The following is a 13563-nucleotide window of genomic DNA, read 5'->3' on the forward strand; positions in this document are numbered from 1 at the left end:
AATTTTTATCATTACTCATCTTCTTCGCCCGTGATTTTAAAACGGGTTGTTTCGACCCATGACCTGACCCGAACGGATCTCGCTCGATACACAGTAAAAATCAACGATTTTTATGTAGTTTTGATCGGATTTGAATGGCAAGGAGAAAGCACAAACATATTTTGCAAATCCACAAGCCAATTGCAGTTAATTTTTTTAAGGTTCTTGCAAAAACAAATGTTAAAATCTTTGATTTATCGTTTCACAGTAATTTCGAGAAATAATTATTCACACAAGAGAAGTCTCATCAAATTGTAAAACAAAAAATGGATTATGCGAAAAACTGAATCTCGGAATGGTGGAGGAATCTTGGACGGCGGTCAGAAATCAACCAAGAGATGTTAAAATCAGCTGTGCTTGGTTTTTGGTTCTGTCATCGCCTTTGATGTGTTGGCTTAGGTGCTGGTGTTTGTTTGTTATTTTCTGCATTATTTTGGTGGTTGTGCCGTGTTTCTGCTATGGGTTTGACAACCATCTCGTATCTTTCCTTTCCATTTCCATGTATTTCCATCTTGTGAGGACATTGGGTATTAATACATTGCTGTTAAAAAAAAAATCAATTCACAATAGCTTTTTTCCTCAATCTTAGATCTAAATAAAAAATCAATTTTCAGTTCCAAAAATTCTCAGAAACTGTGAAAGCAGATACAAGATTCATGAAGAAACAAATGACAAGATTATTATTATTTTTTTTTACTATTACTGTGAAGAAATTGCAGAATATGGGTTCATGAATTTTTTTCCATTGAAGAAATTGTAGAACTTTCTTGTTTTGATGATTACTGTGAAGTTGTAGTAAATATTGATTGAAATGGTTCCAGTAAATTCTTAATGAAATGGTTAGTAAGTTTGAATTGCTACTCTGCATTTTCAGATTTGGGGGGTGTCTTCAGCAAAAACAATAAAACCAATATTTCCTAATATAATATGTTTTTTTTAATTAATTATTTATTTTTAGCAGGTCACCTGACCCCACCAAAACCTGTTGCTGTAGGTAAATGCACAAGTTGTGTTGTGTGCACAAGTATTGCATTTGTCCATTCTAAATGGGACCATACATGATTATCTAAGTATTCTCATCAGTATTGTTTCTAAATTAGATACTATTGAAGTTAAGATTGATGGTGATGATAGAAATTATCACCCATATGGTCCATTCCATCATCTTACCAAACATGTTTTGATATACGGGTAGGAAACTTTGTCAATACAAACCAAGGAAGGGAGTAAAATATAATTTGGATGGATAAATTATTAGTCGCAGACAAAGTAAAAAGTAAGGAAGAAATTGCTACTTTATTAAAATTGAACCAACCCAAACTGAAAACTACAAAAACTGCATTTGGTTTGGATTACAACAAAACACTAAGATAAAAAAGTATTACAACAAAACATTTATAAGTGACATTGTATTATATATGTAAAAGTAGGAGTTCGAATATGAATTTTCCACTTATTTACCTTGGTAAAATTGTAACTATCATCCTACTTGACAAGAAAAAAAAACACTTAAACTAAGAAATTGCTACTAATTTTTTTTCTTTCTCAAAACACGGTGTAAGCATATGCCCCAACATTCCAATACATATGTCCGCCCTCGCAAGGTATCTTAAGTGATGACCCACTCATTATTATGCACATAAAGAGATAGAAAAATTGATTTGATATGATGTGATAAAAAAAAATAGAAAGAAAGTTGTTGAATGAATGTTTAAAAATTTTGGATGTTTATATATTCTTACTAATAAAAATAACAACTCTAACATGATAGGTAATTGGATCTTCCGTCAAAAAAAAAAAAAACATGATAGTTGTAATTGGATCTTCCGTCAAAAAAAGACAGCTTTCGGATGTTAGGTGAAGCCGAATAGTATAATAACTCTTCAAATACACACAGTCACACACACACACACACACGGTTAAGCTGAAACTGTTCTGGTTTTGCAACAATCCGAAACTGTCATTGAACACGTACAAGTGATAAGTGAAGTTTGTCTTGTTAGTACAACATTAATTCATAATCTTCTTATTATTGAGATGTTACTATATATATATGATGCTTCTTTTGCTTGTGCTTTCTAAAAGAAACTACATAATCAAGCTTTTGCAGGCTTTCTTCATCGGATAATATGGTGCCACAGTTTGCAATCAAGAAGGATGTCACTGAAGTAATATTTTTTAGAGCACTTATTTTTGTACACACTTGATTTTCTTTATTTCATGCACTTGTTCTGCACATTATTTTCTTTCTATTTATCTCTTCCTATCACATCATAAACTTATCATATTTATCACTTCACTCTATTTATTTATGTCTAGTGGTAGATTGAAGTTTGAGTGTATAGGAATCATTTTGCTATTTTTTTTAAATAACTACTCCAATTTTTTATATAAGCAAAAAAAAAAATATGCAACTTGGTATCCTAAGAGTATTAGTTATGATTATTCAAGGTCACAAAGGTTGTTGATACAATCAAGAGAATCTCTTGACAATGTCTCTTGGGAAAACAATTAGGTGTATCGTCTCTTTTCTATGAGTGCTTTGTCAATCCGCTAGATTGTATAACCAGATAGATAATTGAAAATTGCTGTTCTAACTATTAAAAGTTGGGAAATGATAGATGAACAACCCAATAGTTGTCCACACCGTATTTTTATATGGTAAAGTGTACAAATTGATTTTTTTTAATCATTTTTATTTTCTTGGGATCCGTGCAAGCCTTGGTTGCTCAGTGTGGGAGCCATACGGTGTGGGGATGGTTGTTGGCTTTTAGATGTCAATATAACACTACTCTTAAAAGTTCCTAACAACACATGGAAATTTCAAAAAAAGCCCCCAATGGTAGTTAACTACCGCCGGAGGTATTTTGGGTTTTTCCATGTGTTATTATGAAGGTTTGAATGTCAAAACAGCAGTTTTCTAGATAATTTGAAGAAGTATCTAAATTTTTGGACATAAATATGGTACTACTTAGTACTTATACTAAATCCTAACATGTAGATGAAGTACCACTTGTATTTTTTTTTTTAAGGAGTATCACTTATACATCAACTTTCAATAAAAAAAATTACCGTTAGAAAAAATCATTCAAGGCCACAAAATATGACTTTTTAATATTAGTTGTTTTCTACCTTTTATCGTCACGTTTTTATCCTGTATTTTTTTTTTTAAGGAAATCATGTATATATTTTTTTTTGTTTTGTTTTAGTTTAGTAAAATAATACTATCAGTGTTGATTATTATTAGAGTATAGTGAGAATAAACTAGAGTTACTTAGTGGTAACTATAGTAGAAAGTTAGTTAGGGGGTTAATTACTCCAAATCACTATAAATAAGCTACACCTATGCACTATTTCATATCTTTTATTCATTTCTATCTTTGTGATGACTCCTAGAGAGAATTACACAATCTACCTTTCCATTGCATTTGATCTAGAAACATGGAATCCTTTGATTCATAACATGGTATCAGAGCGCTATGGAGATAACGATTTTGATCCAGTTTCTGATGAAGAAGAAGATTCTGATGGTGATGAAGAAGAAGATCTTGAAGCTTCCGCATCAGCAACCTTGTGTTCTTCCGCTTCGCAAGTTTCAGTTGTTTTCGGTAGTTTTGGCGATTCAGTTTCTAATCCTCCTCCTTCACCATGGATCACACCAGTCATTGATGGATTCACCATCAAGATCGGTGAAATTCCTTGTTTTCTCGTTGATTCAAGTTGCAGCACTCAGAACTTTTCTATTGGCGCTTCGAAAGAAAACCAGAAAACACCGATTCTTGATTCGGAGTTGATCGTTTTTGCCAAATCAACGAATTTGAACAATCGCGAATCCGAGTTCACAGTTTCTGAAGCCGCAATCAAGAATTCAAAGCATCTCATTATCGATACCGTTTTCTCATGCTCTGGACCTATTTACGACGCTTCTGTCTTCGTCGGAAAACAGGAACAAGCTGTAATCGCAGTCAGGAATCAGTCAGTTTCGGTGCTTCGATCTACATGACGAACACATCGTCGACTTCGATCCCGACGGAAATCTCTGTGGTTCGATGCTGTCAAGTTTCTTTTCAATTGCGTTTTTCGTTTGCACAGGCTTTGATATCGATCGGTTGTGGTGGATACCATGGGCAGAGGAAAGAATCTGTTATTCAATGGAACTCTTTGTTGTGTTCTTCGTCGATTTTCATGTGAGACATTTTCAGTTCAGATTATTCTTCTTCTCTTTCTTTTCGAATCAATCGCAATCAGTGTAAGCAAAAGAAGAAGAACTTGAGTAGAAGTTCGTTTTGGAGAAGCACATTTGGGAAAAATATTCTTGTTCCAATTTTCAAAGGAGGATCGTGTTTGCAGAATTTTGTTACCAGAATCGTGTTTGTTACAAGTCAGTCTCGAAGTCCTTGCAATACCACATATTAGAAAAGCTGATTTTCAAAACCGCATTTTGCATAAGTTGTTTTGGTTCAGAAGCGCGTTTGCAACTCAGAATCGCGTTTCTTATTTTCTGTTCAGAGCTTACAGATTCACCAATTTTGTTTCGATATGTGTTAGCAAAATCATACTACATAAGCACGTTTTGAAGAAGTTATTTTGAATCAGATTCTGAAAAAGCGCTTTTGGGAAGAACGATTTTGGTATAATCTGTTCTGGTTCCGTTCAGAATAAATCAACAAAATACAAAAGTGTGTTTCGTAATTTCGTTTCAAATAAGCTGTTTTTTGCAAAAGCACTTCTGGAATAAGCATGGGTAAGGTTGTTAAGAGGAAGAAGAAGTCAGAAACATGTAAGAGATTTGAGCATAGAGTTTCAAGCTTTCTCACATGTTCTCAATTGGGCATCCTCCAAATTACTGGGCTTCATTAGCTTTGCTGAATTTTTTGCCATTTACTAGTTTTACCCCAATTTTACTTAGTTGCTTCAGTATGAATAATCTTTGTAATTTCATTGTATTTCAACTCAAATTGGTGAATTTCCCCATTTTGAGTTTGAGGGGGGACTATAAGAGTATAGTGAGAATAAACTAGAGTTACTTAGTGGTAACTCTAGCAGAAAGTTAGTTAGGAAGTTAGTTAATCCAAATCACTATAAATAAGCTACATCTATGTACTATATCATATGTTTTATTCATTTCTATCTTTGTGATGGATCCTTTTATCGTCACGTTTTTATCCTGTATTTTTTTTTTGTTTTGTTTTAGTTTAGTAAAATAATACTATCGGTGTTGATTATAAATATAAATAATTAAATTTCACACTTATTAAGAAATTAGTTTCATCCTTTCAAAAAAATAAAAATAATTAGTTTCATAAAAATACTACTCCCTCCGTTTCAAAATAAGTGTCACTTTAGCAAAAATAATTTGTTTTAAAATGAATGTCATTCTCACTTTTCAATGTACTATTAATTACTTTTTTTCAATAGTACCTTAATTATTATTATCCACACAACCTCCAAAGTATCATTTTGTACTTTAATTTATAATGATGACAAATGCACCAATAACCAGCGAGACTATTTTAGTAAAAGTATCGTATCTTTGGACAACATTATTTCATTCCTTATAATCTGTGTGCAATTGGTTAAAACCACAACGGATGGAGGAGTTGAATACAATCAATCTTCTTGATCTCTCATAAAAAAATAGTGCATTCTCTAAAATGCTCTTTGTAGAAACTTGTTTTATGAAAACAAAAGAATCAAAAGCAGTTTATATTTGCATATACTTAAAACAAAAAATATGAGATTTTTTGTTGTTATATACAAGAATAATTTTGTTGTTTTTCATTGTGAAGTTAACAGGGAACACACCATTGGTATATCTAAACAACATTACAGAAGGGTGTGTAGCTCGTATTGCTGCTAAGCTTGAATACTTGCAATCTTGCTGCAGTGTCAAAGATAGGTATGGAATTCGAATTCGTCTATTTCACAAACTAGAGCTGTTTTTGAATTGTAAGGTTTTAAGATTCCTAATTAAGAATTTGTAATGATAATCTTGTTTTTCTCACTCAGGATAGCATTGAGCATGATTGAAGATGCCGAAAATAATGGCTTCATTACTCCTGGAAAGGTAATTACTGATTAGTCAAGTTTGATAACTAGGTTTTCTTCCTAGACTCATAAAACTTGTAAGTTGATGAGTTTTAGCCTATGATATAAGTTTTTATATTTGATTTAATTCTTCCTTACAAAATCGGCCGATAAAGTAGAGGATGGGTGCCGCTTTTTATTGACTCTTTTAAAGTTTTATTTGTTTTCAATGTGAGACTTGGATTTTTCCCACTACTCCGACCTCTAATCTAATAGTAAAGTCATGCAATTTTAATGTCACATATTATAATATAATGTCTATAGCATATCATGATAAAAACGGTAATCATAGTATACGTTGGAACAATATATCATGTTTCAATTCATGCATACTTTATATATGTTCCAACAGTATATAGTTGCATAAATTTATGACACCGTATATAATGATAATGAGAAAAAAAGAGAACTTCTCTTGAAAACATCTTATTGTTGATTTGATGCTCTTGAATGTCTCTCTTAATTAATCATCGGATAGAATTTTCCATCCTTCTTTCTCAAGCCTCAATGGGTAGGCATATGATATTGACATATAGTATTGTTCATGTTGTGGAATGTACAATCTAAGTAAGTTTAATCTTTTTAAACAATGGTTGTATAAAGTCTGTTCTTGTTGAGGCTACTAGTGGCAACACCGGCATAGGATTGGCATCGATCGCAGCACTGAGAGGCTATAAACTTTTAGTAACCATGCCATCTTTTGTGAGTCTTGAGAGAAAAATTATACTGCACGCTTTTGGAGCCGAGGTATATCTGACAGACCCTGCCAAAGGAGTTGATGGAGTTTTTGAAAAGGCAGACGAGCTATTAGCAAAGACACCTAATAGCTATATGCTCAATCAATTTGAAAATCCTGTCAATCCAAAGGTACTTTCATAGTTCATATTGCCTAATTTGGTTGATAGGTTGAAAAAAGTTTAGTCGATTAATTTGTCAATTTTTTAGACTCATTATGAGACCACTGGCCCTGAAATTTGGAGAGACACTGGAGGGAGAATTGATGCTTTGGTTGCAGGGATAGGAACTGGGGGAACAATAACAGGTGCTGGGAAGTTCCTCAAGGAGAGAAACTTAGATATCAAGGTTGATTTGTTTACCTTGTATACTTTTTGTGTTGGGAGTGAATATGTGAACAAGTTTTCTTAGTTCATACTATCTATTTATGCCAAGTTTTCTTAGTTCATACTATCTATTTATGCTTAGTTCATACTATCTATGTTGGGAGTGAATAGGTGTATGGTGTAGAACCAACTGAAAGTGCAATTCTGAATGGAGGAAAGCCAGGTGATTTTACTATTCTGAATTGTTATAATTATTATTTTTTTTGTTTAGATCTCATATAAAAAATGTCACATGTTATTCTGTTGATAAGCAAGTTTTTAGACAACAACTTGAGGCCTTTATTGATTGAATTTTTCATTTGCACAAATTTCAAAGGCAAGCACCTAATCCAAGGGATCGGTACTGGTGTCGTTCCCCCTGTCCTGGATCTTGATCTCCTAGATGAAGTTATTCAGGTAGTTTGCAACACTAATACACTTGTATTCAATTATCATTAATTTTGATCCTAAAACTTGTCTTTTCCTTCATTTGAAATGAGACTCGTTTTTGTTTCTTTTCTGGCCTAAGTGAAGCCTTCATAATTTGTTAAAAGAAGATGGCATTGTAATGTAAGAGTCTGATCTTGTAATCTTGAGACGAAGTTCCAATTTCCTAAAAGAAGATGGTAAAACGGTCATTACTGTTATTTTGATTAATAATAATTTTCTCTTCCCCAATTTTTTTCTAAAAATAGTCCGAAGATATTTATCTTATCATTGACACATTGAGCATGAAAGTTGGTTGCGCATAATCTAATTAAATCAAGCTTAAATGTAGCTCTTCACTATTATCGCTTTCTCATACTATTTGACACATGAAAGTTGTTTTCGCAATCATATCCAAATCTTGACAAAGCTTTGTCTCACCAGGTCACGCACATATATTATATGAATAGTTGAGTTCAATAGTGACATGAGGAATATTAATTCTGAATCTTTCATTCTTAAAAAGTTATGGAATGTATAAACAGTGTTTCTAATACTAGCTACAAATACAAGGGATTCTGTTTTGACCAACAAGGTTTTGCGAACTATAGGTTTCGAGTGAAGAAGCTATAGAAACTGCTAAGCTGCTTGCTTTGAAAGAAGGTTTACTGGTATGACATATGATAACTTGTGATTCTTGTTATTGGCTTTGCATTAACTTCCTTTCAGTTATTTGTTATCTAAAAAACTCTGCAAATATGCATCTTTTTAATATTATTTGAGTTTAATGGATATGCATCGGGGCCATTGGCACTATAAAAATTTTACGCTGTCATCCAATCATATCTCACCATAACGTCACTTTATGTTACTTTCTAAAATATTTTACATTATCAGTGCATATTAATTTTCATGCTGATTATGTGAATGTCTTTTGCAGATGGGAATTTCATCAGGAGCTGCAGCAGCAGCAGCAATAAAACTAGGGAAGAGACAAGAAAATGCAGGAAAGCTCATTGTTGTAAGTTTACAAGCCTTAGTATGTTTATTCGACGCAGAATTATAAAATGATTATAGTCTATGACTTGTATAAATAATGCTGCTACTTAATGTTTGCTGTGAATATTTCCAAATTGTTGTGCAGGTGGTTTTTCCTAGTTTTGGAGAGCGTTACTTATCTTCAATACTTTTTGAGCCCATCAGGCATGAAGCTGAACAAATGACATTCGATTGAAATGTATGACTAGTCATTCTCATTCAAGCTCTACATGTCACAAGTTGTCGTCTAAAATAAATTGAACTGTGTTTTGATCAACACTTTGTTGAATAATAACGTTCTGGAATCAAATGAACCATTACTTTGAATTTTGCAATAAATTGTAATGAAATCAACCCTTGCATTAGTTGATTTAGCCTTTGAAATAACTTACTTTCTTAAGCTTCAATCTATAGCTCAATTTTGTCGTTTTAGTGAAAAAAGAATATCCGATTTTTTAAAAATTCTATTTTATATATTTTGCGTTGTTCGGACATGAGGTGGTCTGAGAGGTCATCACACTGAGTTAAAAGTAACACACAAGTGAGTTGAACACTACATCTTAACCCTAAACCTGAAAACATTAGGTTTACGAGTCATTTCATTTATATGTTGTTCAACATTCATTTTTCTATTTATCTTGGGACTTCTAACTCACTTGACACACAAAAAATATCCTCTTCAAGTGTGTGTTCTTCCATTCATCTAGATATGTTCCCCATCAAGAAAGAGCTTTTTTATCCACAAACTTGCATGTTGTTGCTCCATCAACGGGACACGTCGTTTAGCCACCATTGTCAGGAAAACTTTTGATGCAAGGAGTTAGTACAAGCCATCAGTTCTTATACTACCGTTGGGTGGGATTTGAAGATCATCACATTGATCCAAGAGTATCCACACAAGTGAGTGGACAACAAGAAATGTGAGAAACTAGATTTAAGAGTTTCAAGTACAATTTGCATGTGTTTGGCTAATAATATTCTTGCGAATGTGCTTGACACGTTTTCAGTATGGGATAAACTTGAAGGGGTGTATTAGACAAAGGGTATCTAAAATCAATATTGTTGAAGGAGCAATTTCATAAGTTATGCATTGATAAAAATATGTAAGTGTGTTGCAAGAAATTTGATTCCTGAAGATGAAGTCTCAATGAAACAGTTTATTGGGAATGTGATTTGTGTATTATTCAAATTTAAATGAATAGAATATACAATGTAAATCCTTATATACAAGTGTTACATTCATCTAAGCAACAACTAATTATTTTATTAGCCATAACATAATTTGACCAATTCTAACTACCCTTATTACTCCCAAAATTACTAACAGAAATTCCTAAGCCACATAGATCTAAAATATATACATGATTATCTAAGTATTGTCTCTGAATTAGAAACTATTGAAGTTAAGATTAATGGTGAAGATAGAACACTATCGCCCATATAGGTAGGAAACTTTGTAAATACAAACCAAGGAAGGGAGTAATATAATTTGGATGGATAAATTATTAGTTGCAGACAAATTAAAAAGCAAGGAAGAAATATTCCGCTCTAAAAAATGGAAGAAGAGTCTAGATGAATTTGCCTATGTGTGTGTGTATCTATATATATATATATATATATATATATATATATATGATGCTTCTTTTGTTTGTACTTTCTAAAAGAAACTACATACTCAAGCTTTTGCAGGCCTTCTTCTTCGGATAATATGGTGCCACAGATTGCAATCAAGAAGGATGTCACTGAAGTAATATTTTTTACAGGACTTATTTTTGTACACCCTTTGTAATATTCCTCTGAATTTTAAATAAATTGTCGTATCAGTTGGACATGTCAAAACGGAATTATTTCTAAAGGGTTAATTATTTTTTGAGAAAATCGTACGAACTTGAGGAATTAAAAGGTTACGAATTAACGGAGGATAATCACGTCTTTTCTCTTGAAGGGCATTTTGGTCATTTAGGACTTTGAGATTTTTTTTAAAAGTTAAATTCTCCTTTTTCTCTCATATTCTTTTCATTCCTGATCTATCCAGAATTTTCGCCTCCATTCTTTCTTCTTCTCTCACGGCCTCCCTCCATTCTCATCAATCATCCCTAAACCTTGCCAAATCAACATGCAATTCAAGAACTAGGTTCCATGTAACCTCAAGTATCTTACTACAGCTTGAAATAACCATTCCTCCCTTCCTCTTCTCTTTAACCGAACCCACACCATCACCCTTGGATGTTGAGTCAAGCAAGTTTCAAGAGGGTTGTGTGTAGAAATTAAGAAGTTTGTGTGAAGTTATGGATGCTAGAAGCAAGAAGTAGAGAGGTTAAGCACAAACTGATCTATGGGTACATAATAATGGACTCTATGTGTGTTAATAAGCTGTTCATGAATGGGGCTATAACTGAAGTGTATGTTTGGAATTGTGGGAATCATGGTTGAATTCCATGAAATGGTGGTAGGCACAGGTTCTGCTATTTTGATTCGTATCTTTTGCTGTGTAGTTTGGAATTGAAATTGGATCCCTCATTCAATTCCCTTCAAATCGGATATAGATTTCATGTGATTCCGATTAGTAATGAACTCGGAAAGTGCGTTTGAAGTTGGATAATCCTGCTGAAAAACAGGTTACGGGTTTTGGCAAGTTTTTGAAGAATGAGTTGTTTTGCGAAGACGAATGCAGAAGTGATTACGGGGATTAAGCTGAAGCATCAATGAGGATTAAAGATTCCAAAAATGATCATTAGAGATATGACGCCGGATGCTTCACATGCTTCTTCAGGAGTGGTTAGAGAGCAAACTTTGTTGATTAACTTTGAGTTGATAATGATCATTCCCGCTTATTTTAATTATTATTATTGGTATTTTGATTATTTTCTATGTCAGTATTTACTAAAATGGGGGAACACAACCTTTTAATATCTTCCTCATCATCGTTATATAAGTTCAAGGTCACCTAATTTAATTATACTCGGCTTGTGTCTACTTGTGATTTATAAAGTAGGGGAATTGAAATGGAGAATTTGATTGTGTGAAGTTTTTGGTACAAAATTTTGCTATGTTGTGGAACATGGTTTTGAAGTAATTGTTTTTGAATTTATCTACTCTGTTTGAATTTGAATTTGCTTATGATTTATAAAGTATTAAATTTTCAATTGAGTTTTGACGGTAAATATTTTGGCGTAAGTTTCGATTTGTTGTGAAAGATGGTTTTCGATGTATGTTTTTGAAAATTGCGGTTATAATGACGATCTAGGTGCACCTAGTATTGATTTCGGTTAGGGAGAGTTACTCCATTAGATGGAGCCGCCCCTATGGAAAGGCCACCATTAGGAGGAGAGGGCTATCAATGAGAGGTAAACTCCCTAAATGTTTTACACTTTGTTTTGAGTCGAGAGAAAAGAGCTATCCGTTAGATGGAGCCGCCCCTATGGAAAGGCCACCATTAGGAGGAGAGGGCTATCAACGAGATGGAGCTAGTTCTCGATTCACCTATTTTGATTATTTTTACTAAATGGAGTTTTCTATATTTTCTTTAAATACTTTTATCAAGATTTTCGACAATATATTTTTAAAGGTTTTTATTATGATTTTCGGCAATATATTTTTAATGGCTTTTATTTTAATTTTCGGCAATTTATTTTAAAGGCTTGTAATGTTATCTTCATGTCTTTACGATGTCGGACTTTTCGTTGAAGTATACCTATTTGATTGGAAGTATATACAATGTGTGGATTTTCATGCGTATAAAGGTTTGCGGATTATTAGAATTTTAGACGGTTACTATTTTTGTAATTGACAATAGATTTGATAAAGTAAATAATCGTGGTCTTGTGTGTTTCCCTTCTAGTTGGTGGTGGTTGTTGTCTCTCACTAAGTCCTTGTGGCTTACTCTTTCATTTTTTTTATTCTTTTTCAGATTTCCAAGCAGCTAAGTAGAAAGATGCTAGTAGACTTGAAGTTCATCTGTGTCACTCTTGGTGGTAGGTTTCCTTGATGAATGTCTCTTTTGTTTATGTATATGTTGAATCAGAGTATCTGCAGCTATATGGAGTTTAGGAATGTTTTATTCTGAGATGTATAAAGATGTAAATATGTCATTTGAAACTCTGAATGAGAATACATGTTCTTAAACAGGATTAAAATCTTGGAAATGTTAAAATTACAGAGGATACTCTGTCGAAATTTCAGTGGCTATTATTTTGAAGTGAAAGTCAATTTGAGAATTGTTTAAACTATAGTTTGTCAAGTGTTGTCAATAGGCTTGCCGGACTAGGTTGTTCTAGTTTGTGCGCCGGTCACGATAAGTGTTTTTGGGTCGTGACACCCTTGATTTTCTATACTCATTCTATACATCATTTTTCTCTTTCCGATCACATCACCAACTTATCATATTTATCACTTCACTCTATTTATTTCTTTTGTCTAGTGGTAGATTGAAGTTTGAGTGTGTAACACCCCGTTCTCCCAACAGCGTAATATTAGTTAATTTAATCAGAGTAACCACACAACGGAGTGTCACACTGCTAATCAAAATTCATAAATAGGAAATATCTATTTATTTAAATACCAACATTTAAATTATCTTACAAACTGCAGCGGAATAATTCTTTAAAATATAAATTTAACCAAATTCAACATCAATAAAAATCTTGGCACAAAGGCCACAACATAATTCAACTTTATTCTAATAGCAAGTCCTTTCCAAAATATGTGATACATAAAAGAAATGAGAAGACACTCGCGACGATCCCCATCCTAATATGTATCAGAGCCCTAGACACTTGAGCCAATCAACCTACAAGCCATCATTACCTGCACATTACCCACGGTCGAGGCAACATATACGCAGAAGGGGTGAGAAACTTATCCAATAATAATA

The 13563-nt window shown here is 33.1% G+C and overlaps 1 protein-coding gene and 1 long non-coding RNA gene across 3 annotated transcripts; both read left to right on the top strand.

Annotated features, from left to right (window-relative positions):
* The first annotated feature begins 5672 nt into the window (after nucleotides 1-5672).
* On the top strand, nucleotides 5673-9097 carry LOC146957149 (cysteine synthase-like). 2 transcript variants are annotated; one of them, XM_085741129.1, is made up of 9 exons: nucleotides 5673-5938; nucleotides 6049-6106; nucleotides 6730-6993; nucleotides 7072-7209; nucleotides 7359-7410; nucleotides 7564-7643; nucleotides 8264-8323; nucleotides 8593-8673; nucleotides 8797-9097. In XM_085741129.1, exons 2-9 carry the CDS (start codon nucleotides 6062-6064, stop codon nucleotides 8884-8886), a joined length of 810 nt encoding a protein of 269 aa, XP_085597255.1. In that variant the 5' UTR covers nucleotides 5673-5938; nucleotides 6049-6061; the 3' UTR covers nucleotides 8887-9097. The 2 variants fall into 2 exon arrangements, with proteins under 2 accessions (XP_085597255.1, XP_085597256.1); XM_085741130.1 differs by lacking the exon at nucleotides 5673-5938 and having other exon boundaries at nucleotides 6052-6106; nucleotides 6753-6993.
* Nucleotides 9098-10699: 1602 nt separating this feature from the next.
* Nucleotides 10700-12916, top strand: LOC146957150 (uncharacterized). Its single transcript, XR_015024976.1, has 2 exons — nucleotides 10700-11468; nucleotides 12601-12916. It is a non-coding gene; the product is annotated as an uncharacterized LOC146957150 (long non-coding RNA).
* The last annotated feature ends 647 nt before the right edge of the window (nucleotides 12917-13563 follow it).

The sequence above is a fragment of the Medicago sativa genome, chromosome 1 (assembly GCF_051527215.1).
Source record: "Medicago sativa cultivar Bolivia chromosome 1, Bolivia_mono, whole genome shotgun sequence".
In the NCBI taxonomy this organism is placed as follows: Eukaryota; Viridiplantae; Streptophyta; class Magnoliopsida; order Fabales; family Fabaceae; genus Medicago; species Medicago sativa.